Source organism: Rhinoraja longicauda, chromosome 28 (genome assembly GCF_053455715.1).
Source record: "Rhinoraja longicauda isolate Sanriku21f chromosome 28, sRhiLon1.1, whole genome shotgun sequence".
NCBI classification, from domain to species: Eukaryota; Metazoa; Chordata; class Chondrichthyes; order Rajiformes; family Arhynchobatidae; genus Rhinoraja; species Rhinoraja longicauda.
The window spans coordinates 25,019,812-25,045,994 of NC_135980.1; the positions used below are offsets into that span (position 1 = coordinate 25,019,812).

The following is a 26,183-nucleotide window of genomic DNA, read 5'->3' on the forward strand; positions in this document are numbered from 1 at the left end:
AACTCATGTCCTCTGGTCCTTGATTCACCTACTCCGGGTAAGAGACTCTGTGCATCTACCCGATCTATTCCTCTCATGATTATCTACACCTCCATTAGATTACACCTCATCCTCCTGCGCTCCAAGGAATGGGATTACACCTCGTCCCCCGCCTGCTCAACCTCTCCCTATCGCTCATTTTCAGCCCCACTATTTTTCTAACAAATAAACATTGAGAGGCCTTCCCACTGGGAAATGTCAACATGTTCTCGCCCGTATGCTGTGGGCAAACAGGGAACGCAGCTGATACACAGCGGAATGGGAACACCCGAAGGGAATCCTCCTAAATGGATCAGTCATCAATACAAATCAAATTTCTGCTTCTTCCTAAAGAGGGGGAGGAGGCCTTGTAACATGTGTGGGCAAGTGGGTCTAGTGTAGATGGGACATTTTGGCCGGTGTGGGCAAGTTGGGGCAAAGGGCCTGCTTCCACACTCTCTGACTCTAACATCCTTGTTATTAATTAAAGTCAGAGTCATACAGTGTAGAAACACGCCCTTTGGCCCAACTTGCCAACACCGACCAACATGTCCCATCTACACTAGACCCACTTGCCCACACATGTTACAAGGCCTCCTTCCCCTTGTCCCGCTTGCCTATGTTTGGCCCATATATCCCTCTAAACCTGTCCTATCCATGAACTGTCCAAATGTTTCATAAACATAGTGAACCTCAACTACCTTCTCTGGCAGCTTGTTCCATGCACCCACCACCCTTCAGGTTCCTATTAAATCTTCCCCCCCCCCCCCCCCTCACAAATATAAGTCCTCTGGTTCTCGATTCCCTTAAAAGACTTTGTGCGTCTACCCGACCTATTCCTCTCGTGACTTTGTACACCTCTATAAGATCACCCCTCATCCTCCTGCGCTCCAAGGCTCCCAGCCTGCTCAACCTCTCCCTACAGCTCAGGCCCTCGAGTTCCTGGCAACATCCTCGTAAATTGCCGGGGAGGAGATTACTAATGTCACTTGCAAAATGTTTTTGCCCGCAATCCACGTTTAGTTTGGAGATACAGCGCGGAAACAGGCCCTTCGGCCGACCGTGTCCGCGGCGATCAGCGATCCCTGCACACACACTCTAGGGACAGTTTACAATTTTACCAAGCCAATTAACCTGCAAACCTGCACGTCTTTGGAGTGTGGGAGGAAACCGGAGCACCCGGAGAAAACCCACGCAGGTCACGGGGAGAACGTACAAACTCCGTACAGACAGCACCCGTAGTCAGGATGGGACCCGGGCGTCTGGCGCTGTGAGGCAGCAACTCTAACGCTGCGCCACCGTGCCGCACAACAGGTTATGTTGAACCTGTATAAAAGGCAGGCAAGGCCAGAAATGGAGTTCTAATTCCTTGTCACCGTCTTGAGGAAGAACGCGAAGCTCCCGAGAAAGGGGTCATCAAAGATTTACTAATTTGTTCGAGGAATGAGGAATCTTCAGATGGAGACACACAAGACTGCAGAAACTGGAATCTTGATCAAAGCACTAACTGCTGGAAGAACTCAGAAGGTCAGGCAGCATCAATGGAGGGAATGGACAGGCGACGTTTCGGCTCAGGACCCTTCTTCAGGCTAAAGAAGAAGGTCCCGACCTGAAACCTCGCCTGTAATTCCCTCCACTGATGCTGCCTGACCTGCTGAGTCCTTCCAGCACTTTTGTATTTTGCTGAGGAATTTCAGCTATTGGGTTTACTGGAGAAACAGGGGTTGTACTCCTTGGAGCAAAGAAGGCTGAGAGATGGAGATGTGCATCACAGTGACCTGGTTTGGTCAGGATAAATTGTTCCATATAACAAATGGTTTAGGGAGCAATCAAAGTGGTTTGAAGAAAGAAGTACCTCTATTCTCCAGAGTGCAATTTTGAGGGCCTGCACAGCCTGTGCTTCCAGAGGGAATGAAATAGGCACTTGAAAGATAATAATTTGGAGGTTTAATACAAGAAAGAACCCAGAGGAATAGAATGGATAGGAAGCTCTGCTTGGAGGCAGCACAGGGTCAATGGACAGAATGGTCTCCTCTGAACCAGAGCAATTCTACAATTCTGTGAATCAAGTTATTAGGCCAATTGTTCCTTGCTAGCGTCTGCATGTGCTTCGTCCCACCCGGCTCCTCTTGGAAACAGCGTGGAAACAGGCCTTTCAGGGCCCTTAAACAGGGTGTCAAGGGTTACGGGGAGAAGGCAGGAGAATGCGGTTGAGAGAGAGAGAGAGTAAGATCAGCCATGATTGAATGGCGGAGTAGACTTGATGGCCCAATTGGCCTAATTCTGCTCCTGCAACCTATGAACTTTCAGCTCACCGAGTCCACACCGACCAGCGACCAGCCACACACTAGTTATATCCTACATACGACAATTTTACAGAAGCCAATTAACCTACAAACCTGCGCGCCTTTGGAGTGTGGGAGGAAACCGGAGCACCTGGAGAAAACTCATGCGGTCACAGGGAGAACATACAAACTCCATACATACAGCACCCATAGTCACGGTCGAACCCGGGTCCCTGGCGCTGGACGGCAGCAACTCTACCGCCGCGCCACCGTGCCGCCCTTCACTCTTCTTAAGCCTGTCAAAATGACTACCTCTTCTTTAAAAACTGGTTACGCATCTTGTTTCCCCTTATATCCTTTGGATAGATTCCTCCTTAAACAGTTCAACATTATTCTAAAGCCAAATGCATTCATGTGATCTTACGTCAGGCAGTGACAGTTAGCGAAGATCGAGGAGTGCTGATCGAGATATTTGTGGGCAACATTAGAGGAGGTAATTATCAAGAGTTAGTCCATTGTAAATCTTTACTTGCAATATCCTACAATCTCTCCCTGGATCCACACGTATCATTAAGGATCCCGGAGGTTTTTGCCTCCATTCCGTGAATTGGAAATGCAATGCCATCGATCATGAAGGGAATCTCTCCTGAGGTCAGACATAAATGTGGCTTTGGTGGTAGTTTACTCTGCACCACCTTATCCTACGTGCAATTCAATTTTTTTAATTCCCTTTTTTCATATCACCCAGTGTATAATAATCCTTCAGATGGTATGCTTGCCTTCACTGGTCATGGCATTGAGGATAAGGGCCAGGTAATCACCATGCAGCTTAATAAGAGTTTGGTCAGTCCATATTTGGAGTATTATGTGCGACTCTGGTCACCACCTTACAGTAAGTCAGGATGTGGTGGCTTTGGAGAGGGTGCAGAGGAGATTTATCGGAATGGGCGTGGGGAAGAGAGTGGAAGTTTTGTTGCCTCCATCACAGTGAAGGGGTGTTTGGAGTCACTGTGATGGACGTTTGTGTGGGGTCATGTGTCTTGTGTTCTTTTTTTGTGTGTGACTGCTATGTAGTTTTGTTCGGTACCTTGGTACCGAATGACAAATAAAGCTCTGTTGAACTGTTGAATGATGATGGCTGGCTTAGAGGAGAGGTTTGACAAAACCTGGCATGTCAGAGGCTGAGGGGAGACAATGATAGAAGTGTATAAAATTATGAGAGGCACAGATAGGGTAGATAATCAGAACCTTTCTCCCCAGTGTGGAAAGGCCAAGGACTAAAGGGCATGGGTTCAAGGTGAGAGAAGCGAAATTTAAAGGAGATATGCAGCACGGTATTTTTTAAACAGAGGCTGGTGGGGTCTGGAACGTGCTACCAGGGGTGGTGATGAAGGTTAATGTGATAATGGCGTTACAGAGGCTTTAAGACAAGACACTTGGAAATGCAGGGAATGGAGAGATATGGATCACGTGCGGGCAGATGAGATAAGTTTATCTGGTAGAGCTGCCGCCTCACAGCGCCAGAGAGCCGGGTTCAATCCTGACCTCGGGTGCTGTCTGTGGGTGGAGTCTGTACATTCACTGTGCGAACAAGTGGGTTTCCCCCGGGTGGTCTGGTTTCCTCACACATCCCAAAGACACGCGGGCTTGTGGGTTAATTGGCCTCTGAACCATTGCTCCAAGTGAAGAGAATGGATGAGAAAGAATAACATAGAACGAGTGTGAATGGGTGATCAATGGTCGGCGTGGACTTGGTGGACCTGTCTCCATGCTGCATCACGAACATAAATAGATAAACAAATAATAAACAAGCAAATAATAGATAGACAGGCACAGGCCCAGACACACACACACACACACAGGCACAGACACACACAGGCACACACACACACACACACACACACAGAGACACACACACACACGCAGAGACACACGCAGAGGCGCACACACACACACACGCAGAGGCGCACACACACACAGAGACACACAGACAGAGACACACAGACAGAGACACACAGACAGAGACACACAGACAGAGACACACAGACAGACAGACACAACAATAAACATAGTTAGACAGACAGACAGATTGAGACAGATAGGCAGAGAGAGGCAGATAAGTAAATAAATAGATAAATCAAAGTGATGGGGGAAAGTGCTGCATTGTGCCCGTACCTGCTCGATGATGAAGTGTGAGTGGGGGGGGAAGTGCTGCATTGTGCCCGTACCTGCTCGATGATGAAGATGCCATACTCTCCCTGCTGTCGGCGAAGGATGGGGAGCAGGTAGAACAGCCAGTGCCTCAGGTGGTGGTCTCGGTTGCGGAAGGGGATGATGATGGCAATGCGCTGCAAGGCCGTGCAGTCCTTCGGCTTGTACCGCCCGCCAAGCGTCACGTACGGGTTGAGCTCCGCGATCTCTTCCAGCGACTGCTCCTGGTCAAAGACGATCCTCAGGGGCCCAACTGTTGACCCCGGGAAAGGCCTCGGTTAACCGCGTCGTCCACAAGGGAAACACGAGAGAAAAGCACTGGCCGCGCCACGCATCGCTCTCACACGAGCTGCAAACCCGCTTCACGAGTTCAGTGAACTACAGTGGTCTCTCCGGCCCCACAGACAGCAGCCAGAGCAGTGAGCTGTGCCAATGTGTCGTCAGCTGTTACACACTGGTGCAACCCTTGCCTTGATCCGCTGTATCACATCACTCTGGGACAGTCCTCAGAGATATTGCAGAGGGCAAATCAAAGATAGACACAAAATGCTGGAGTAACTCAGGGGGACAGGCAGCATCTCTGGAGAGAGGGAATGGGTGACGTTTCGGGTCGAGACCCTTCCTCAGACTGACCTTTTGCAGACAGCAAAAACGTTTCTGAGCAGCTGTTACACAGGAATTGTACCAGTGCCAAATGGACCAAATCTACAAATAGCAATGAACTAAATAATCTGCTCTGGTATCAGACTATCTTTAGTCACAGAGTGATAGAGTGTGGATACAGGCCTGTCAGCCCACGACGACCAACATGCCCCATCTACACTCGTCCCACCTGCCTGCATTTGGCCCATACCCCTCTAAACCTGTCCTATCCATGCACCTTTCTTAAACATTGCAATAGCACCAGCCCCAACAACCTCCTCTGGCAGCTCGTTCCATACACCCACCACCCTCTGTGTGACTTTACCTTGCACTAAACGTTATATCTTTTGTCATGTATCTGTACACTGTGAACGGCTCGATTGTAATCGTGTGCAGTTTTTCTGCTGACTGGATAGAACAGTACCTCACTATATATAGCCATAACAAACGAAACTAGACTTTGAGGTTCACCAGGTAGCCATTGGTGCTAATTGGAGCAAATTCTTGTTTTGTGTTCGAGTGTATTTCTTCAAGTGGTGAACCAGTCCGGATCTCTGGCGCTGTAAGGCAGCAACTCTGCCGCTGCTCCACCAATAAAGATAAAAGGGATCTTTGGCCCATTCCTCCCATTGCTTACCAAGTTCCGGTGGGTCAACTGGGCACTTCGGCAACTGGTCGGCTTTGGAAGGTTCGACGACCACCGTCACATTACTTCCGGTTGGAAGAGAATCTGCTGGGAGAGGAAATGAAATGCAAGTTCAACCACCTAAGAAGAGGAACATTTATCAGGGTTTTAGCAACTGGAGTTTGGTAAAAGCTTAGAGTTTGAACCACATCTGAGGAGTGTTATGATACAAGACTAAGGGGAACCATCTGCCCTGACTTCAGGAACGTGAAAGAGGCCCTTAGAAACATAGAAAATAGGCGCAGGAGGCCATTCGGCCCTTCGACCCAGCACCGCCATTCATTGTGATCATGGCTGATCGTCCCCAATCAATACCCCGTGCCTGCCTTCTCCCCATATCCCCTGATTCCACTAACCCCTAGAGCTCCATCTAACTCTCTCTTAAATCCATCCAGTGATTTGGCTTCCACTGCCCTCTGTGGCAGAGAATTCCACAAATTCACAACTCTCTGGGTGAAAAAGTTTTTTCTCACCTCAGTTTTAAATGGCCTCCCCTTTATTCTAAGACTGTGGCCCCCGGTTCTGGACTCGCCCAACATTGGGAACATTTTTCCTGCGTCTAGCTTGTCCAGTCCTTTTATCATTTTATATGTCTCTATGAGATTCCCTCTCATCCTTCTAAACTCCAGTGAATACAAGCCCAGTCTTTTCAATCTTTCCTCATACGTCAGTCCCGCCATCCCAGGGATCAATCTCGTAAATTGAAATCTTAAATGAAACATTCTGAAGAAGGGTCCAGAGCAGAAACGTTGCCCACCCATTCCCTCTCCTATGTACTATCTAACCCGCTTTGTATTTTGATCATTGCAAGGTCTAAGCCACCACCCTGGCCACACTCTCATTCCACTCCTGCCATCGGGTGGAATGCGAAAACTCCAGATTCAGGAGCAGCTTCTTGCCTGCAGCCATCAGGCTATTAAACACCAAAGATAGACACAACCCGCTGGAGTAACACAACGGGTCAGGCAGCATCTGTGGGGAAAAGGGATGGGTGAGGTTTTTCGGGTCGGGACCATTCTTCACGCTATTAAACACGACAACCTCCAAATAAGCTCCGAACTACCTTGACTTGGAGGCATTGATTTTCCCCATGCGCCGTTATTGTTTGATTGCTTTTCAAAAGTTATATATATATATATATATATATATATATAAACACACACATATATAAATATACAAACATACACATCTTAGGAATCCCTGTTCAAAGTGGAGAAGGTTTCATTCACGACATCATGGCACAACAGGGACTCATGGCACAACAACTGACTCACAGCCTCAGCAACGCAGGTTCAATCCTGCCCCGTGCTGTTGTCTGCACGGAGTTTGCACGTTCTCCACCACCATGTGTTTCCCTCGAGTAACTCCGGTTTCCACTCACGTCCCAAACGCAACACAGCTTGAGGTGTTAATTGGCCCTTGTGTGGTAGATTGGTCGGGAAAAAACAGGGGATTTCAATGACCACTTTAGTGAGAGAGAATAGGTTGCGAGGAAATAAATGGGCAATGGAACTGTGTTGAGAGGCAGCGTGGGCTCAGTGAGCCAAATGCCCTCCGAGTCAAAAGAGACCCTCCAGTCAGTGCATCACGAGCACAAGGAAAGACCAGCTAAAATGTGAGATGTTGTGCCACATCTTTTCTTTATTTCAAAATAAAACCTTATTTTGAATTAAAAATATATATACACACAGCAAAAACTCTTCATGCATTCTCAGTGTCTATATATATTCAATAGTGTCATGCTCAGTAGTGTTCATGGCTATTTAAGGTGAGAGGGACAAAGTTTAAAGGATTTATTCACAAAATGCTGGAGTAACTCAGCAGGTCAGGCACAATCTCGGGAGAGAAGGAATGGGTGACGTTTCGGGTCGAGACCCTTCTTCAGACTCAGGTTTAAAGGAGATGTGCCGGGCAAGTTTTTATTTACACAGAGTTTAGTCTCATTTACTCCAGTTTAGCTTAGAGTTGCAGCACAGAACCAGGCCCTTTGGCCCACCGAGTCCACGCCGACCATCGATCACACCTTCACACAAGTTATCTATCCCATTACACACTTGGGGCAATTTCCAGCGTCCAATTAACCTACAAACCCGTACGTCTTTGGAACGTGGGAGGAGACCGGAGCACCCGGAGAAAACCCACACGGTCTCAGGGATGAACGTTCAAATTCCACGGGCAGCAGACGAGGTCAGCATCGAGCTCGGATGAGCGGCGTTGTGAGGCAGCAGCTCTACCGCTGCGCCATCGTGCCCCAGAGGATGGCGAGTGCCAGAAACACGCTGCTGGGGGCTGGCGGTCCAAGCAGATCCGAGGGTGTTCAAGAGACTTTTGGGTAGATTTATGGATATGGGGGGAAATGGAGGGATATGCATTGAGTGCAGGCGCATAAGAGATGGTCTTGGAATCATGTTCGGCATTGACATTGTGAGCCGTTACTGTGTTGTACTGTTCTATCTTTAAAGGTATGCATGTGCCCCCCCCCCCCCCCCCCCCAGGTATTCGAGGGGTGTCCCCACCGGACTCTGCCCCTCAATGTCCAGGAGTGGCAGGACTCCAGACTGTGGTCCTCCCCCTATTTCACAAACTACCCATTCCTTGTCCATCTTGTCAAGCTCTTCCTGTGGCCACTCAGCCCCAACAGTCTCCTCAGAATTACAGCAGGATCAACCCTGGGCTTCCAGGGACTTAGGCAAAATGACCCCCCAGGATGTCAATGGTGAGGAACTTGCTGAAGGTAATGCCACTGAATATCAAGGGTAGGTGGTTCGATTCTCCCTTGCTGGAGATCGTTGTTGTTTATGACCAGTTATCAGCTAATGTGGCGTCACGGTGGCGCAGCGGTAGAGTTGCTGCCTTACAGCGAATGCAGCGCCGGAGGCTCAGGTTCGATCCTGACTACAGGCGCCGTCTGCACGGAGTTTGTACGTTCTCCGAGATCTTCGGTTTCCTCCCACACTCCAAAGACGTGCAGGTATGTAGGTTAATTGGCTGGGCAAATGTAAAAATTGTCCCTAGTGGGTGTAGGATAGTGTTAATGTGCGGGGATCGCTGGGCGGCGCGGACCCGGTGGGCCGAAGGGCCTGTTTCTGCGCTGTATCTCTAAATCTAAAATAAAATCGAAAAAAATGTATAAATATTGTCCAGCGGAATGGACAATGTGAATTGCTTCATTTACTGAGGAGTTGCAAGTATAATTGGACTGTAAGAATCGGACAGGAGAAAGGTCCAGACCAGAAACGGCAGAAGGGTCCCAACCCGAAACGTTACCGTTTACTTTAGTTTAGAGATACAACAGGCCCTTCGGCCCACCTAGTCTGCTCCGACCAGCGATCAGCCCATACACTAACGCTATCCCACACACCAGGGACAACTTACAATTTTTTTTACCGAAGACAATTAACCTACGAGCCTAACTGTCTTTGGAATGGTGGGAGGAAACCGGAGCACCCGCAGAGTCACGGGGAGAACGTACAAATAGAACCCGGGTCTCTGGCGCTGCAAGACAGCACCTCTACCTACCAATGCAGAGAAGGGTCCCGACCATAAACGACACCCACCCATGCTCTCCACAGATGTTGCCCGACCCGCTGAGTTACTCCAGCAGTGTGCTCACTTTTTCTTGGACAGCTAAATAGCTGGAAGTGGCTTCAGGGAGCCCTAGCACGGCACACTTTAATAGGCGAGTACCAGCCTCGTTAGCCGTACCCATTTCCTGAGATGGAATTAAAAAGGCAAACACTCTCGGCTTCTGCCCTTCACCAGCGGCCCTGCTTAGCCACAGATCCCGGCAGCCTGCTGCTAAACATAAGTGTTTCACTCTGACCCTGTCCCACTCATCTTGTGATGCTGGAGTTGACCGAAGCAGAGCCCAAACGCCTCTGGCTCACTGGCGCTCCATTTAAAAGACAGACTGCACGCCGTGCCAAGGTATTAACTCAAAAGGATTGCAACAGCATCTTCTTATTGCCAGGAAAAGAACGTGACCTCAAAAGCTTTGAGCAAACAAAACTATCTGGGTTCTGTTGCAGATGCCTCTGCACCACATGCCTTTGATAAACAGCTTTAACAAAACACCTTTGCCCAAAGGGTTTTGCCATAGCTTGTGCCTCTTAATTGCCTTGTTATTACCTTTTCCCCAAGGCGCTCAACATTTTACATTTGTTTTTTTTAGATTTAGGGATACAGCGTGGAAACAGGACCTTTGGCCCACCGACTCCACGCCAACCAGTGATCCCTGTACACTAGCATATCCTACACACTCACACACACACACGGGACAAATTACAATTTTTATTGAAGCCAAATAACCTACAAACCTGCACGTTTTTGACGTGTGGGAGTTAATCGGAGCGCCCCGGGGAAAACCCACGCAGGTCGCGGGGAGAACGTACAAACTCTGTACAGACAGCAACCCGTGGTCGGGATCGAACCCAGGTCTCTGGTGCCTGTAAGGCAGCAAAGAGGTACTAGGAGCAAAGAGGTCCTTCTGCAGTTGTACAGGGCCCTAGTGAGACCGCACCTGGAATACTGTGTGCAGTTTTGGTCTCCAAATTTGAGGAAGGATATTCTTGCTATTGAGGGCGTGCAGCATAGGTTTACTAGGTTAATTCCCGGAGTGGCGGGACTTTCATACGTTGAAAGACTAGAGTGACTAGGCTTGTATACACTGGAATTTAGAAGGATGAGAGGAGATCTTATCGAAACGTATAAGATTATTAAGGGGTTGGACACGTTAGAGGCAGGAAACATGTTCCCAATGTTGGGGGAGTCCAGAACAAGAGGCCACAGTTTAAGAATAAGGGGTAGGCCATTTATAGACAATAGACAATAGGTGCAGGAGTAGGTCATTCAGCCCTTCGAGCCAGCACCGCCATTCAATGCGATCATGGCTGATCACTCTCAATCAGTACCCCGTTCCTGCCTTAGAACTGAGATGAGGAAAAACTTTTTCAGTCAGAGTTGTGAATCTGTGGAATTCTCTGCTTCAGAAGGCAGTGGAGGCCAATTCTCTGAAAGCATTCAAGAGAGAGCTGGTTAGAGCTCTTAAGGATAGATTCAAGAGAGAGCTAGATAGAGCTCTTAAGGATAGATTCAAGAGAGAGCTAGATAGAGCTCTTAAGGATAGTGGAGTCAGGGGGTATGGGGAGAAGGCAGGAACGGGGTACTGATTGAGAATCATCAGCCGTGATCACATTGAATGGCGGTGCTGGCTCGAAGGGCCGAATGGCCTCACTCCTGCACCTATTGTCTATTGTCTAACTGCACCGCTGGCTTCACGATGCTGCTTCCTCAGAGGTAGCGTCATCTCGGTTCAATGGGGGGAGGTCTGTACGGCAGCTTAATGGTTTAAGTTCCTGGGACTTGGATCTAGGCACACCGAGGCAGGAGACGTAATCCCACCAGAGAAGCTGGGGTAATGTTAGTGGTAGAGCATTGAACTGTGCAGCACAGAGACAGATGCATCAGCACACCGAGTCTATGAAAATCAACAGGTATTTATTCACAAAATGCTGGAGTAACTCAGCATTTCAGGAGAGAAGGAATGGGTGACGTTTCGTCTGACGAAGGGTCTCCTCAGTCTCCATGTTCCAGTTACTTTTCTCTTGCCATTCTAGCTTAAACTCTCCAAGACACTACTTGCAAACACGCCCTAGAACACAATTCTACCCGGGGGTAACCCGTCCAGTTTGTATTGGTTTTTCCTCCACCTTTCAACTGGTCACAATTTTCCTCCTCCCTCACACTTCACCCCACCACCCACGTGCTTCATATTCACCCCACAAACAGCTTGCAATGGCCTGTTTCCTTTATCATCGTTACTTTGCATATCTTTTAAATTTAAATTTACTGTATTCATTTTTTGTTTGTGTTAAAAAATAAATAAATCTATTGCTTTGAAGTTTAGTACAATCCGCAGGTGTTGCCACTTTCGTTTCACTTTGCACATCCTGTATATGTATGTGACATATAAACTTGACTTGACTTGCCTTTCATTCATTGTTCTTGATCTCTCCACATCACCGTCTATATCCCTCGTTTCCCTTTATCCCTAACCAGTCTGAAGAAGGGTCTCGACCCGAAACGTCACCCATTCCTTCTCTCCAGAGATGCTGCCTGTCCCGCTGAGTTACTCCAGCTTTTTGTGTCTATCTTCGGTTTAAACCAGCATCTGCAGTTCCTTCTTACACATGTTTCATCTGATGTAGCTTTGAATCCTACACCATGGCGACAGGCATTTCACAGGCCCACCCAGTCAACAACGACCATTGAACGCCCTAGTTCTATGCTATCCCACTTTCTCATCCACTCTCAGGGAATGTCACCTACAAACCCACACGTCTTTGGGATATGGGAGGAAACCGGAACACCCGAAGGAAACCACGCGGTCACGGGGAGAACGTACAAACTCGGTAGGCAGCACCCGAGGTCTGGTTCGAACCCGGGTCTCTGGCACCGTGCCGCAAATACTGAGTATTCCCAGCATCTTCTGTTTATATCTTACTAGACCAAGTGGACCCGTAGGGCCCAAACCTCTCCTCCATTGGTGGAGCACCCTCTCCTACCCTCCCCACTTCCCCTCAACCCCCCTTATCCACCCCCCTCCCTCCCCCGCCATCTCCCTCCCCCTCCCTCCTTCCTCCTTCCCCCCTCCCTCCCTAGGAGATAGATTTAAACTTTAAAATGTGAATAACTTAAAAAAATAACACCGATTTCAATAAAACTACTTGCTTTACCATTAAAGGGACGACGGTGAGTAAGGTGGGCCTAAAATTGTCGCGCTATCGTGTACCGTTTTGGCTGTAGTTCGATCACAAACAAGATAACAACGAGAGTTTTAGTATATAGATGTTTCCAGTATTTGTAATATAATTTTTTTTAAAAATCTTTGATGATCACATTCCAGAGCTGAAGGTATCACATTCCCGAGTTTTGCTGAAGGTATCACCATCCCTCCCTGCCTGAAGTCCGCCACAATCATCCCACGGCCGAAAAAGTCTGTCATCAGCGGTCTTAACGACTACCGTCCGGTAGCACTCACACCGGTCATCACAAAGTGCTTCGAGAGACTGGTCCTGCAGCACATCAAAGCCAGCCTCCCACCCACCTTCGACCCACACCAGTTTGCCTACAGAGCAAATAGGTCTACAGGGGATGCCATCGACACTGCTCTTCACACTGCACTGACCCACCTTGAACACCAGGGGAGCTATGTGAGGATGCTCTTCCTCGACTTCAGCTCTGCCTTTAACACGGTCATCCCGAGCAGACTGGTCACCAAACTTTCCGACCTTGGATTTTCCCAAACCATCTGCCAATGGATCAAGGACTTCCTGACCAACCGCCCCCAGACCGTCAAAATAGGCCCTCACCTCTCCTCCACCATTACACTGAGCACCGGCTCACCACAGGGCTGTGTGTTGAGCCCCATCCTTTACTCCCTCTACACTCACGACTGCGCCCCCACCCATCCCACCAACACCATCATCAAGTTCGCGGATGACACGACTGTGGTTGGACTCATCTCAGGAGGAGATGAGACAGCCTATAGGGATGAAATCCAAAGGCTGGCAGCATGGTGTTCAGTGAACAATCTGGTCCTGAACTCCTCCAAAACAAAGGAACTTATAATTGACTTTAGAAAAACCAGTGTAGAATACGACCCACTCTACATCAATGGGGTCTGTGTGGAAAGGGTACCCGCTTTCAGGTTCCTGGGTACGCACATCGCAGAGGATTTTACCTGGTCTACCAACACCATCACCACAGTAAAGAAGGCACAGCAGAGACTCCACTTCCTGAGGATCCTCAGGAAAACCAACCTGCAGGAGAAGCTCATGTTGTCCTTCTATCGCTGCTCCATCGAGAGTGTGCTGGCATACTGTATAACCACATGGTATGCCAGCTGCTCAGAAAAGGACAGGAAGGCCCTTCAGAGGGTCATCACGACGGCCCAGAAGATCATCGGCTGCTCACTGCCCTCCCTGGAGCACCTGTTCAGCCTACGCTGCCTCAGTAGAGCAGGCAAAATAATAAAAGATCCATCCCACCCCGGCCACCGTCTGTTTGTTCATCTGCCCTCTGGTCGACGTTTCAGGTCGATCAAATCCCGAACAAACAGACTTAAGAACAGTTTTTACCCCAGGGCCATACGAGAACTGAACACTACCTTTGCACTAGGCAACACCGTTAAAAAATCTTGTACTTAATATAATTGTATTTATGTATTTATTTGTTTTTGCATTTATTGCATATATGTTTGTACGCACCGTCAGGATTGGCTATTTTTTAATTTCGTTGTACTCGTTGCAATGACAATAAATGAATATTATTATTATTATTATTATTATTATTATCCTGTACATCAAGTTATGAATTACCAGAACCAGTTACAGTGCTAAATTCTGGGAAATTTGGCCATGTGCATCACTCCAGTGGGCAAACACCTGCTCGTTGCTAGTCTCTGCTCTCTGGCTTTTGCTCAGAGATGTGGTTTGCATGTGTTCCTGCCTCGTGAGTCCCATGAGCATCAGGTCAGGTAATGTTAAACCTGTGTGGAATAGTGTTGTGAACAGTGGAGTTTCTGCGTCACGATGCCACCTCACCCTGCCCTGCAGTGCGCTCAGTATGGAGTTTCACATTCCCTCGGATTAGCCCACACCCAAAGAAAAATGCAGATTCATTATCCAATGCAAACTCGTCCCAAGTCTAAGTGGGTTATAGAGTCGTTAGACTTTAGAGATACAGCGCGGAAACACCGGGTCCGCACCAACAAGCAATCCTGTACACTAGCACTATCCTCTACACCAGGGACAATTTGCAATTTTACTAAACCAATTAAGCTACAAAATTGTGCGTCTTTGGAGTGCGGGAAGAACCCCACGCGGTCACAGGGACAGGACAAACTCCATACAGACAGCAGCCGTAGTCAGGATCGAACCCGAGTCTCTGGCGCAGTGAGGCAACAACTCTACCGCTGCACCACTGTGCCGACCCGAGTGATAGTTACATCCTGACTACGGGTGCTATCTGAATGGAGTCTGTACGTTCTCCCCGTGGGTTTTCTCCGGGTGCTCCGGTTTCCTCCCACACTCCAGCGGCGTACAGGTCTGTAAGCGAATTGGCTTTGTAAAATTGTAAACTGTCCCTGGAGTGTGTGTAGGAAAGTGTTAGTGTGCGGGGATCGCTGGGCGGCACGGAATCGGTGGGCCCAAGGGCCCGTTTCCGCGCTGTATCTCTAAACTAAACTGAACCTGATTAGTATGGGTGTCAGAGGTTACGGGGAGAAGGCAGGAGACTGCGGTTAGAAGGGAGAAGTAGACCAGCCATGATTGAACGGCGGAGTAGACTTGATGGGCTGAATGGCCTAATTTTGCTCCTATCACTTATGAAAACTAAACTAAACTGAGTTAAACACTAAACATAATTTGAATGCCACCCTAAACAGCAGAATTACAACAATCCTTCCCAGTTAGAGTTACACGTGAACTATTTACAGAGTATGGTGTCTTCATTAAGCCGAGTAAAAACGTCATCATTTACAGTCGCATGACAGATTTGCACTTCTATTGCAGTTTTAATGATCTTACGATGTTCTTGCGCATTTTGCAGACAGGGGAACACATTTTGAAGTGCTTGTAAGACAGGAAAACCACCAGCCAATTTGCAGAATGCAAGCTTCCACAAATGGCTGCATGTTAACCCTCAATGTTAATTTTTGACACCAGGGATAAATATTCACCAGAGTCCCAGGATAACTTACTCACATGATCACAATAAAGTGATCTCTCAGAGGGTAGACTGGCTGTGGGATGTAGAAGGGGTGGGAGTCATAGTCATAGAGTCTTACAGCATGGAAACAGGCCCTTCAGCCCAACTAGCCCAAGCCGACCAACATGCCCTATCTTCACTAGTCCCACCTGCCTGCATTTGGCCCAAGATGGGCACAAAAAGCTGGAGTAACTCAGTGGGACAGGCAGTATCTCTGGAGAGAAGGAATGGATGACGGAAACGTTACCCATTCCTTCTCTCCAGAGATGCTGCCTGTCCCACTGAGTTACTCCAGCTTCTCGGGTCTATCTTCGGTTTAAACCAGCATCTACAGTTCCTTCCTGTGCATTTGGCCCATATCCCCCCAAACCTGTCTTATGCATGCACCTGTCTAAATATTGCTAAAACATTGTCGTAGAGTCATACAGTGTGCAAACAAGCCCTTCAGCCCAACTTGTCCACGCCGATCAATACACCCCATCGACAATAGTCCCACCTGGCCACGCTTGTCCCTATACCAAAACCTTTGTTTGTTTGTTCATGAACCACAGCAAAAACGGTACACGATAGCGCGACAATTTTAGGCCCACCTTACTCACCGTCGTCCCTTTGGTGCAAATGGGAGAAGTTTAATTGAAATTGGTGTTATATTTTAAATGTTATTCACATTTTAAAGTTTAAATCTATCTCCTCGGGAAGGAGGGGGGAGGATAAGGGGGAGAAGAGGGGGAGGAGGGAGGGAGAGAGGGGGATGGGGTGGAGGGAGGGGGAGGGGGAGGAGGGAGGGAGAGAGGGGGATGGGGTGGAGGGAGGGGGAGGGGGAGGAGGGAGGGAGGGAGGGAGGGGGGGAGGAAAGAGGGTGCTGCACCAATGCAGGAGAGGTTTGGGCCCAACGGGTCCACTTGGTCCAGTAACCCTCTAAACCTATCCCATTCATGTGCCTGTTCTAATGTCTCTTAAACATTATGATAGTACCTGCCTCAACTTCCTCTTCCAGCAGCTCGTTCCATATACCTACCACCCTTTGCGTAAAAAAAGTTGCCCCTCAGGTTCCTATTAAATCTTCCCCCCCACCGCCTCTCCTTAAATACCTCATCCAGAAAACCAATTTGCACATTCTCCCTGCGACCAGGTGGGTTTCCTTCTACATCCCAAAGACGTGGGGGTTTGTAGGTTATTTGGCCCTCTGTAGAAAAGCCGTCAGTGTATAGAGAATGGATGGTAAAGTGGGATAACATTGAACAATGCAACACAGTCTCTACAAAGCATTGAAATCCATGGTCAAGTCACTAGTCATTCTCTTCATTACCAAAGGATAATAATTGCCAGTGCCAATTGGAAAAATGCCTGGAGCTTGCTCATGTGCAGGTTCAGAGTACAAAAACACAAATGAACGGAAATGACAGTGTCATTTCAAACCCATATTTTCCAGCTCTGGGTTTTTGAATTCCATTGTAAATCCTGACATCCTGCCAGTCCTAGTTCCACTGTTTATCAAAGAAGGGAGGGGGCAACACAATGCAATGAAAGACAATGAAAGGCTGGAATAACTCAGTGGGTCAGGCAGCATCTCTGGAGAGAAGGAATGGGTGATGTTTCGGGTCGAGGCCCTTCAGTTGCTCCAGCGTTTTGTGTCTATCCGGTTTAAACAAGCATCTGCAGTTCCTTCCTACACAATGCGATTAAAGGCCTGCATAGCCAGTGTCCAGGGTAATCTATAAATGATAAAAGTAATGGCAGACAAATGTACAGTATTCAATAGAGGAGCTTCAGACTTTAGAGATACAGCGCGGAAACAGGCCCTTCGGCCCACCTAGTCTACGCCGACCACCGATCACCTCATACACTCGCGTTATGCTACACGCTAGGGACAATTTACAGAAGCCAATTAACCGACACACCTGCACGTCTGAGGTGTGTGGGAGGAAACCGGAGCACCCAGAGAAAACCCACGCGGTCACAGGGAGAACGTACAAACTTTGTACAGACAGCGCCCATAGTCAGGATCAAACTCGGGTCTCTGGCGCTGCAAAGCAGCAACTCTACCGCTGTGCCACCGTGCCACCTCATTGAATAAGTCCCCAGTTATTAATGAATACCTTGAAGTTATTATGTCATCATTATTACTAACTTGGAAAATACTTTAAAGTACACACTGGATAATTTGCATCAAGAAAGATCTCTATGTTAGCTTACTTCTGAGTGAATATTTACACAATTAGGCCACGTCGCCTTCAGGCATTAAGATTGTGCCTGGTACAAGTGTACCTTAACTCTACACTCCAGCCCACAACCACCATCCCTTATTTCTCAAGAATCTATTCTCCTCCACCTTATTTTTAATTTGTATTCAAGGTATGAAGAAGGTCCCAAAGACCCATGATACACAACCTGGTGTCAAGACCATTTTGTTAATGACAGCAAGACGAAGTAGGCAGCACAGTGTGGGCAGCACAGTGACACAATGGTAGAGTTGCCGCTTTGCAGCACCAGAGACCCGGGTTCGATCCTGACTACGGGCGCTGTCTGTATGGAATGTGTACGTTCTCACCGTGACCGCGTGAGTCTTTAGGCTTGTATTCACTGGAGTTTAGAAGGATGAGAAGGAACCTTATAGAAACATATAAAATTATAAAGGGACTGGACAAGCTAGATGCAGGAAAAATGTTCCCAATGTTGGACGAGTCCAGAACCAGGGGCCACAGTCTTAGAATAAAGGAGAGGCCATTTAAAACTGAGGTGAGAAGAAACTTTTTCATCCAGAGAGTTGTGAATTTGTGGAATTCTCTGCCACAGAGGGCAGTGGAAGCCAAATCACTGGATGGATTTAAGAGAGAGTTAGATAGAGCTCTAGGGGCTAGTGGAATCAAGGGATGTGGGGAGAAGGCAGGCATGGGTTATTGATTGGGGACGATCAGCCATGATCACATTGAATGGTGGTGCTGGCTCGAAGGGCTGAATGGCCCCCTCCTGCACCTGTTTTCTATGTTTCTAAAGGAGATAGTGATCGGCTTCAGTAGGCAAGTGGTACACATACCCCAGTATCCATTGGCATCTACATTTTGCTGAAACCAAAATTTGTCTCTGTACCCCACAATTTGAGATTTGTAATAGAAAAAAATCACATGTGGTTGAAGTGCACTTTGTCAGATTTTATTAAAGGCCATTTTTATACATTTTGGTGAAATACATTTTTCTATTACAAATCTCAAATTGTGGGGTACAGAGGCAAATAAATAAATAATGGGTCTTTGTCCCAAACATTATGGAGGGCACTGTACTCCAGCTTTTTATGTCTAATCCAGACAGGCTCTGGATCCGAGGATGCCAGGGGAAAAACATTTTGATGATGCACCTGTACGATTCACTCTACTTCTGTAGCATTACTGACTTACAAAAACAGGCACTTACTGTGAAAATCAGACAAGTTTGCTGGGGATAGATACAGAAAGCTGGAGTAAATCAGCGGGTCAGGCAGCATCTCGGGAGAAAAGAAAAGGAATAGGTGACCTTTCGAGTCGAGACGCGTCTTCAGAAACGACCCAAAACGTCATCTATTCCTTTTCTCCAGAGATGCTGCCTGACCCGCTGAGTATACCAGCATTTTCAGTCTATCTTCAATTTAAACCAGCATCTGCGGTTCCTTACCACACAAGTTTCCTGGGGAATTCTTTCCAGAGTAATCCAACCACCTTGCTACCGACCTCATACTGTAACATTATATTCCTTTCCCCTTTCGCTCCATTTGTGGTACTCGTGCACGGTTCGATTGTACTCATGTACGTTTTGCTGTGCCTGGTATGTTTTCCGCAGAAAACAACATTTGTCACTACCTCTGCACACATGATAAACCAATGATAAACCACCACTCACAAAGCCCTCCTTCCATTCCACACACTCCCATTTTAATCCGCAGCTCTCAATTGCTTACGTACCTTCCTCCTCAAAACCACTTGGGTGGCGCAGCGGTAGAGTTGCTGCCTCACAGCACCGGAGACCCAGGTTCGATCCCGACTACGGGTGCTGTCTGTATGGAGTTCGTACGTTCTCCCCGTGACTTTTCGTCGAGATCTTCGGTTTCCTCCCGCACTCCAAACACGTACAGGAATGTAGGTTAATTGGCTTGGTGTATGTGTAAATTGTCTCTAGTGTGTGTAGGCTTGTGTTAATCTACGGTGTGATCGCTGGCCGGCACTGACTGAGTCCACACCGATCACCCCGTACACTAGCTCTATCCTACACACTAGGGACAATTGACACTTTACAGAAGCTTGAACATCTTTGGAGTGCGAGAGGAAACCGGAGGACCCGGAGAAAACGTACAAACTCCGTACAGACAGCACCCGTAGTCAGGATCGAACCCCGGTCTCCGGCGCTGTGGGACAGCAACTCTACCGTTGCGCCACCGTGCCGTTTCTATGGACATCGGGTGGGGTTTTGAGCTTCAAATTTCCTCCAGATGCAAGCCTTCATCTATACACTGATACAGTTAGTCAGGCAGTTAAGCACACACCGACACTCACACACACTTAACGAACAATATTGAAGTAATTGGGAGGAACAAGAACGTCTCACTGCAATCCACAGCACTATATCCCAGATTAACTGCCCGTCTGGTAAATGCTGATGGTGCTAACGTTAATCCATAAGGCATTAAAATACAGAATTAGACTTGACCATCACATCTGGTAACAATCTGGTTCAGGGAAGTCAAGTTAAAAGTTCAAAATGCAATGTTTAAATAGCATTTGTTTTACAATTATTTACCGTTTTTTTTAAAAAAACTCTGAGAAATATATATGAATACTAGACCAAGGCCCAAACGACTGGTGGAGTGGGGGGTGGTGGGGGGGAGAAAGAGTCCTGTCCGTCCCAGTTCGGGGATGTTCAGTGGTAGATGGCGGCGGCTCTCCCACTGTTGCTGAGCCGCTGGACTCTGGGCGGCGTGGGGAAGGTGCTGAGCCTACCGGGGAGTGGTGGGGGGACAGGGGACCGAGGGCAGGCCCAGGCCTCCACCTCAGCCTGGCCTCACCACCGCCTTTCCCCTTGGCCCACCTGAGGCTCGCGGTTACCCGGTCACGTCCAGGCCCAGGCCCAGGCTCTGACTGCTTCCCCCGGCACCAGGCCGGACTCCCCAGCCCCCAAGAGACAGGTGGCCGAGCCCTGCTGAATGGGCCCCAACTGCGCAGGCGCGGATGCGGCGGCCATTTTACGTAAGTACCAGATCAACGGAGCCCCAACTGAGCATGCGCGGTTTTTAACCTTTAAAATGTGAATAACTTTAAAAATATAACACCCATTTCAATGAAACTTCTTGCACAGGACCACGGGACGACGGTGAGTAAGGTGGGCCGAAAATCGTCGCGCTATCGTGTACCGTTTTCAGGAACAAGCAAACAAAATGAGTTTTAGTATATTGATGATGAAGACAGGCCAGAGATGCTGCAGACTATCAATTCCCGAAAAGCGAGTACTCAAGAAATAATCAGGACTTTCCTTTGGACAGTAGTGAAGGCTTCACTTCACTCCCTCCAGCTCTCCCCCCCCCCCTCTCCCTCCCTCTCTCCCCCCCCCCCCCTCCCTCCCTCTCTCCCCCCTCCCTCTCTCTCTCCCCCCCTCCCTCCCTCTCTCCCCCCCCTCCCTCCCTCTCTCCCCCCCCTCCCTCCCTCTCTCCCCCCTCCCTCCCTCTCTCCCCCCTCCCTCCCTCTCTCCCCCCCTCTCCCCCCCCTCCTTCCTCCCTCTCTCCCCCCCTCCCTCCCTCTCTCCCCCCCCTCCCTCCCTCTCTCCCCCCCTCCCTCCCTCTCTCCCCCCCTCCCTCTCTCCTTCCTCCCTCTCTCCCCCCCTCCCTCCCTCTCTCCCCCCCTCCCTCCCTCTCTCCCCCCCCCCTCAATCCCACTCCCCCCCCCCCTGCTCCTCCCCTCCCCCTCCTATTCCCTGTCTCTCCTGTTTACTGTATAGCCTCAGAAGGCAGTGGAGGCCAATTCTCTGAATGCATTCAAGAGAGAGCTAGATAGAGCTCTTAAGGATAGCGGAGTCAGGGGATATGGGGAGAAGGCAGGAACGGGGTACTGATTGAGAATGATCAGCCATGATCACATTGAATGGTGGTGCTGGCTCGAAGGGCCGAAAGGCCTACGCCTGCACCTATTGTCTTAGCCTTAACACTGACTCTCCCAGACTAGCTCATTTGGCAACTTGGTTGGCAAGGACGAGTTGTGCCAAAGGGCTGGTTTCCATGCTGAATGACTCTGTGACTCATCACTCTCCCCTACTCCTCCCTCCTCTGCATTCTGCCCCATCTCTCCCTTACCACACTTCCTCCTAACAGTGGAACCCCACCTAACCAATTCCTCCATCTGCCCAATCCCAATTCTCTCTCCCTCTCAGCCCCCCAAACCCTTCTTTCTCCCCCAACTATTTCTACCCCAATTCTACCACGTTCTTCCTTCTTCGCTTCCCCCTCGCCTCTTCATCCGACCACCCAGTACCGCCATTCCCCTCACACCAAGCTCCCCCACCCCTCTCCCCCCATCTCTCTGCCACTGCCCCTCCTCTTCCCCCCCATCACTGCCCATCCCTCCTCTGTCTTCCTCCTCCACTACTCCCCCTCCTCTCTCCCCCATCTCTCTGCTACTCCCCCTCCTCTTTCCCCCCATCACTGCCCATCCCACCTCTGTCTTCCTCCTCCATTACTCCCCCTCCTCTCCCCCATCTCTCTGCTACTCCCCCTCCTCTCTCCCCCATCTCTCTGCTACTCCCCCTCCTCTCCCCCCCATCTCTCTGCTACTCCCCCTCCTCTTTCCCCCCCATCACTGCCCATCCCTCCTCTGTCTTCCTCCTCCACTACTCCCTCTCCTCTTCCCTAGCCTCCTCTCCCCCTCCCTTCACCCCTCTCCTCTCCCTCCCCATCGCCCTACCCACCCCTCTCCATTCCCCCTCATCTTCCCCCTCCCCCCACCTTCCCTCCCTCCCCCCCTCCCACCGCCCAGCTTCTTTCTATCTCCCCGACCACCCTCTTCCTCTCTTCACCCCACCCTCTCCCTCGTCCCCATATTCACCCCCACTCTATCCCTCATCTCTCTCCCACCCTCTCTCTCTCTCTCCTCCACCTTCCCCTTTTCTCCCCCCCACCCTTCCTCTCTGTCCTTTCCTCACTCCATCCATCCTCACCCCCACCTTCCTCTTTCTCTCTCCACTTTCCTCTCTCCCCTCCCCTGTTCCTCTCTTCTTTCCTTGCCCCCAATCCCCTCTCCCTGCTCCCCATACACTCTCCCCCTCAACTCACCCCCTCTCCCCCTCAACTCACCCCCTCTCCCTCTAAACCCACCCCTCTCCCCCTAAACCCACCCACATCTCTCTCCCCACTGCCCCCTCCTCTCTCCCCCTCTCTCTCCCTCCCTCCCCCCATTCTCTCTCCCCCCTCCCCCCCTCTCCTTCCCCCCTCTCCCTCCCCCTCCTCTCTCCCCCCCTCTCTCTCTCCCTCCCTCTCCCCCCTCTCCCCCTCCTCTCTCCCCCTCCTCCTCTCTCCCCCCCATTCCCCCCCCCTCCTCTCTCTCCCCCATTCCCCCCCCTCCTCTCTCCCCCCCATTCCCCCCCCTCCTCTCTCTCCCCCATTCCCCCCCTCCTCTCTCTCCCCCCCATTACCCCCCTCTCTCTCCCCCTCCTCTCTCCCCCCCATTCCCCCCTCCCTCCTCTCTCTCCCCCCCATTCCCCCCCTCCTCTCTCCCCCCCATTCCCCCCTCCCTCCTCTCTCTCCCCCCCATTACCCCCCTCCTCTCTCCCCCCCATTCCCCCTCCCTCCTCTCTCTCCCCCCCATTTCCCCCCCTCCTCGCTCCCCCCCATTACCCCCCCTCCTCTCTCCCCCCCATTCCCCCCTCCTCTCTCCCCCCCATTCCCCCCCCTCCTCCCTCTCCCCCCCATTCCCCCTCCCTCCTCTCTCCCCCCCCTCCTCTCTCCCCCCCATTCCCCCCCCTCCTCCCTCTCCCCCCATTCCCCCCCCCTCCTCTCTCTCCCCCCCCTCCTCCCTCTCCCCCCCATTCCCCCCCTCCTCCCTCTCCCCCCCATTCCCCCCCCCCTCCTCTCTCTCCCCCCCCTCCTCCCTCTCCCCCCCATTCCCCCCCTCCTCTCTCCCCCCCATTCCCCCCCCTCCTCTCTCCCCCCCATTCCCCCCCCTCCTCTCTCCCCCCCATTCCCCCCCCCTCCTCTCTCTCCCCCCCCTCCTCCCTCTCCCCCCCATCCCCCCCCCCTCCTCTCTCTCCCCCCCTCCTCCCTCTCCCCCCCATTCCCCCCCCTCCTCCCTCTCCCCCCCATTCCCCCCCCCTCCTCTCTCTCCCCCCCCTCCTCCCTCTCCCCCCCATTCCCCCCCTCCTCTCTCCCCCCCATTCCCCCCCCTCCTCTCTCCCCCCCATTCCCCCCCCTCCTCTCTCCCCCCCATTCCCCCCCCCTCCTCTCTCCCCCCCATTCCCCCCCCCTCCTCTCTCTCCCCCCCATTCTCTCCCCCCCTCCTCTCTCTCCCCCCCCTCCTCCCTCTCCCCCCCATTCCCCCCCCTCCTCTCTCCCCCCCTCTCTCTCCCCCCCATTCTCTCCCCCCCATTCCCCCCCCCTCCTCTCTCCCCCCCCCCCCGTCACGCACCTGGTGGTCGGGCGGTGCTCCCTCTCTGTCTCCAGTGCCGCAGACGGGGCCCGGCGCTGATGTTGTACAACAACACACAGCTCAGCAACGAGGACAAGGCGAGCGCCGCGAACACCTTCCGCTTCATCCCGACCCCAGCCCCCCGCCCCGGGCACAGCGCTCTCCCCACCCGGCCCCAACACTGACACCGACACTGACACCACCACCCGGCCCCGCCGCCACCGCCGCCGCCTCTCCTCCCTCCCTCCCTGGGACAGGGCGGCGCCTCCAGCAACCCCGCCCCCGCCGCAACCCCCCTCCCTCCCTCCCCCCTCCCTCCCTCTCCCCTCCCTCCCTCTCCCCTCCCTCCCTCCCCCCTCCCTCCCTCCCCCCTCCCTCCCTGGGACAGGGCGGCGCCTCCAGCAACCCCGCTCCCTCCCTCCCTCCTCCCTCTCCCCCCCCTCCCTCCCCCCTCCCTCCCCCCTCCCCCCCTCCCTCCCCCCTCCCCCCTCCCTCCCCCCTCCCTCCCCCCTCCCCCCCTCCCTCCCCCCTCCCCCCCCTCCCTCCCCCCTCCCCCCACCCTCCCCCCTCCCCCCCACCCTCCCCCCACCCCCCCCCCACCCACCCCCCCTCCTCACACCCCCCTCCCACCCTCCCTCCTCCCTCTCCCCCCCTCCCTCCCTCCCCCCTCCCTCTCTCCCCCCTCCCACTCTCCCCCTCCCTCACCCCCTCCCTCCCCCCTCCCTCCCCCCTCCCTCTCTCTCCCCCCCCCTCCCACCCCCCTCCCTCTCCCCCCCTCCCTCTCACCCCCCTCCCTCCACCCACCTCCCTCTCTCCCCCCTCCCTCCCTCCCTCCTCCCTCCCACCCCCCACCCTCCCTCCCACACCACCCTCTCACCCCCCCTCCCACCACCCTCCTCCCTCTCTCCCCCCTCCCTCCCTCCCCCCTCCCTCTCTCCCCCTCCCTCCCTCCCTCCTCCCTCTCCCCCCCCTCCCTCCCCCCTCCCTCTCCCCCCCCTCCCTCCCCCCTCCCTCTCCCCCCTCCCTCTCTCCCCCCCCTCTCTCCCCCCTCCCTCCCTCCCTCCTCCCTCTCTCCCCCCTCCCTCTCTCCCCCCTCCCTCCTCCCTCCTCCCTCTCTCCCCCCTCCCTCTCTCCCCCCTCCCTCTCTCCCCCCTCCCTCTCTCCCCCCCCTCTCTCCCCCCTCCCTCCCTCCTCCCTCTCTCCCCCCTCCCTCCTCCCTCCTCCCTCTCTCCCTCCTCCCTCTCTCCCCCCTCCCTCTCTCCCCCCTCCCTCCTCCCTCCTCCCTCTCTCCCCCCTCCCTCTCTCCCCCCCCTCTCTCCCCCCTCCCTCCCTCCCTCCTCCCTCTCTCCCCCCTCCCTCTCTCCCCCCTCCCTCCTCCCTCCTCCCTCTCTCCCCCCTCCCTCTCTCCCCCCTCCCTCTCTCCCCCCTCCCTCTCTCCCCCCTCCCTCTCTCCCCCCCCTCTCTCCCCCCTCCCTCCCTCCCTCCTCCCTCTCTCCCCCCTCCCTCTCTCCCCCCTCCCTCCTCCCTCCTCCCTCTCTCCCCCCTCCCTCTCTCCCCCCTCCCTCCTCCCTCCTCCCTCTCTCCCCCCTCCCTCTCTCCCCCCTCCCTCTCTCCCCCCTCCCTCACCCCCCTCCCTCCCCCCTCCCTCTCTCCCCCCCCTCTCTCCCCCCTCCCTCCCTCCCTCCTCCCTCTCTCCCCCCTCCCTCCTCCCTCCTCCCTCTCTCCCCCCTCCCTCTCTCCCCCCTCCCTCCTCCCTCCTCCCTCTCTCCCCCCCCTCTCTCCCCCCTCCCTCTCTCCCTCCCTCCCTCCTCCCTCTCTCCCCCCTCCCTCTCTCCCCCCTCCCTCTCTCCCCCCTCCCTCCCTCCCTCTCCCCCCCTCCCTCCCTCCCCCCTCCCTCTCTCCCTCCTCCCTCTCTCCCCCCTCCCTCTCTCCCCCCTCCCT

The 26,183-nt window shown here is 52.3% G+C and overlaps 1 protein-coding gene across 2 annotated transcripts in view; it reads right to left on the bottom strand.

The window, feature by feature from the left end:
• Positions 1–24,443, bottom strand: part of LOC144607111 (beta-1,4-galactosyltransferase 2-like) — a 45,261-nt gene extending 20,818 nt beyond the window's left edge. The window contains exons 1-3 of one of the 2 annotated variants that reach the window (XM_078423724.1): positions 24,243–24,443; positions 5,794–5,886; positions 4,532–4,767 (exon numbers count right to left, since the gene is read on the bottom strand). In XM_078423724.1, the coding sequence (XP_078279850.1) occupies positions 4,532–4,767; positions 5,794–5,886; positions 24,243–24,369 (456 nt within the window). In that variant the 5' untranslated portion in view covers positions 24,370–24,443. Of the gene's footprint in view, positions 1–4,531; positions 4,768–5,793; positions 5,890–24,242 lie in introns of both variants that reach the window. The other variant, XM_078423723.1, reaches the window with a different exon arrangement.
• Between the last annotated feature and the right edge of the window lie 1,740 nt (positions 24,444–26,183).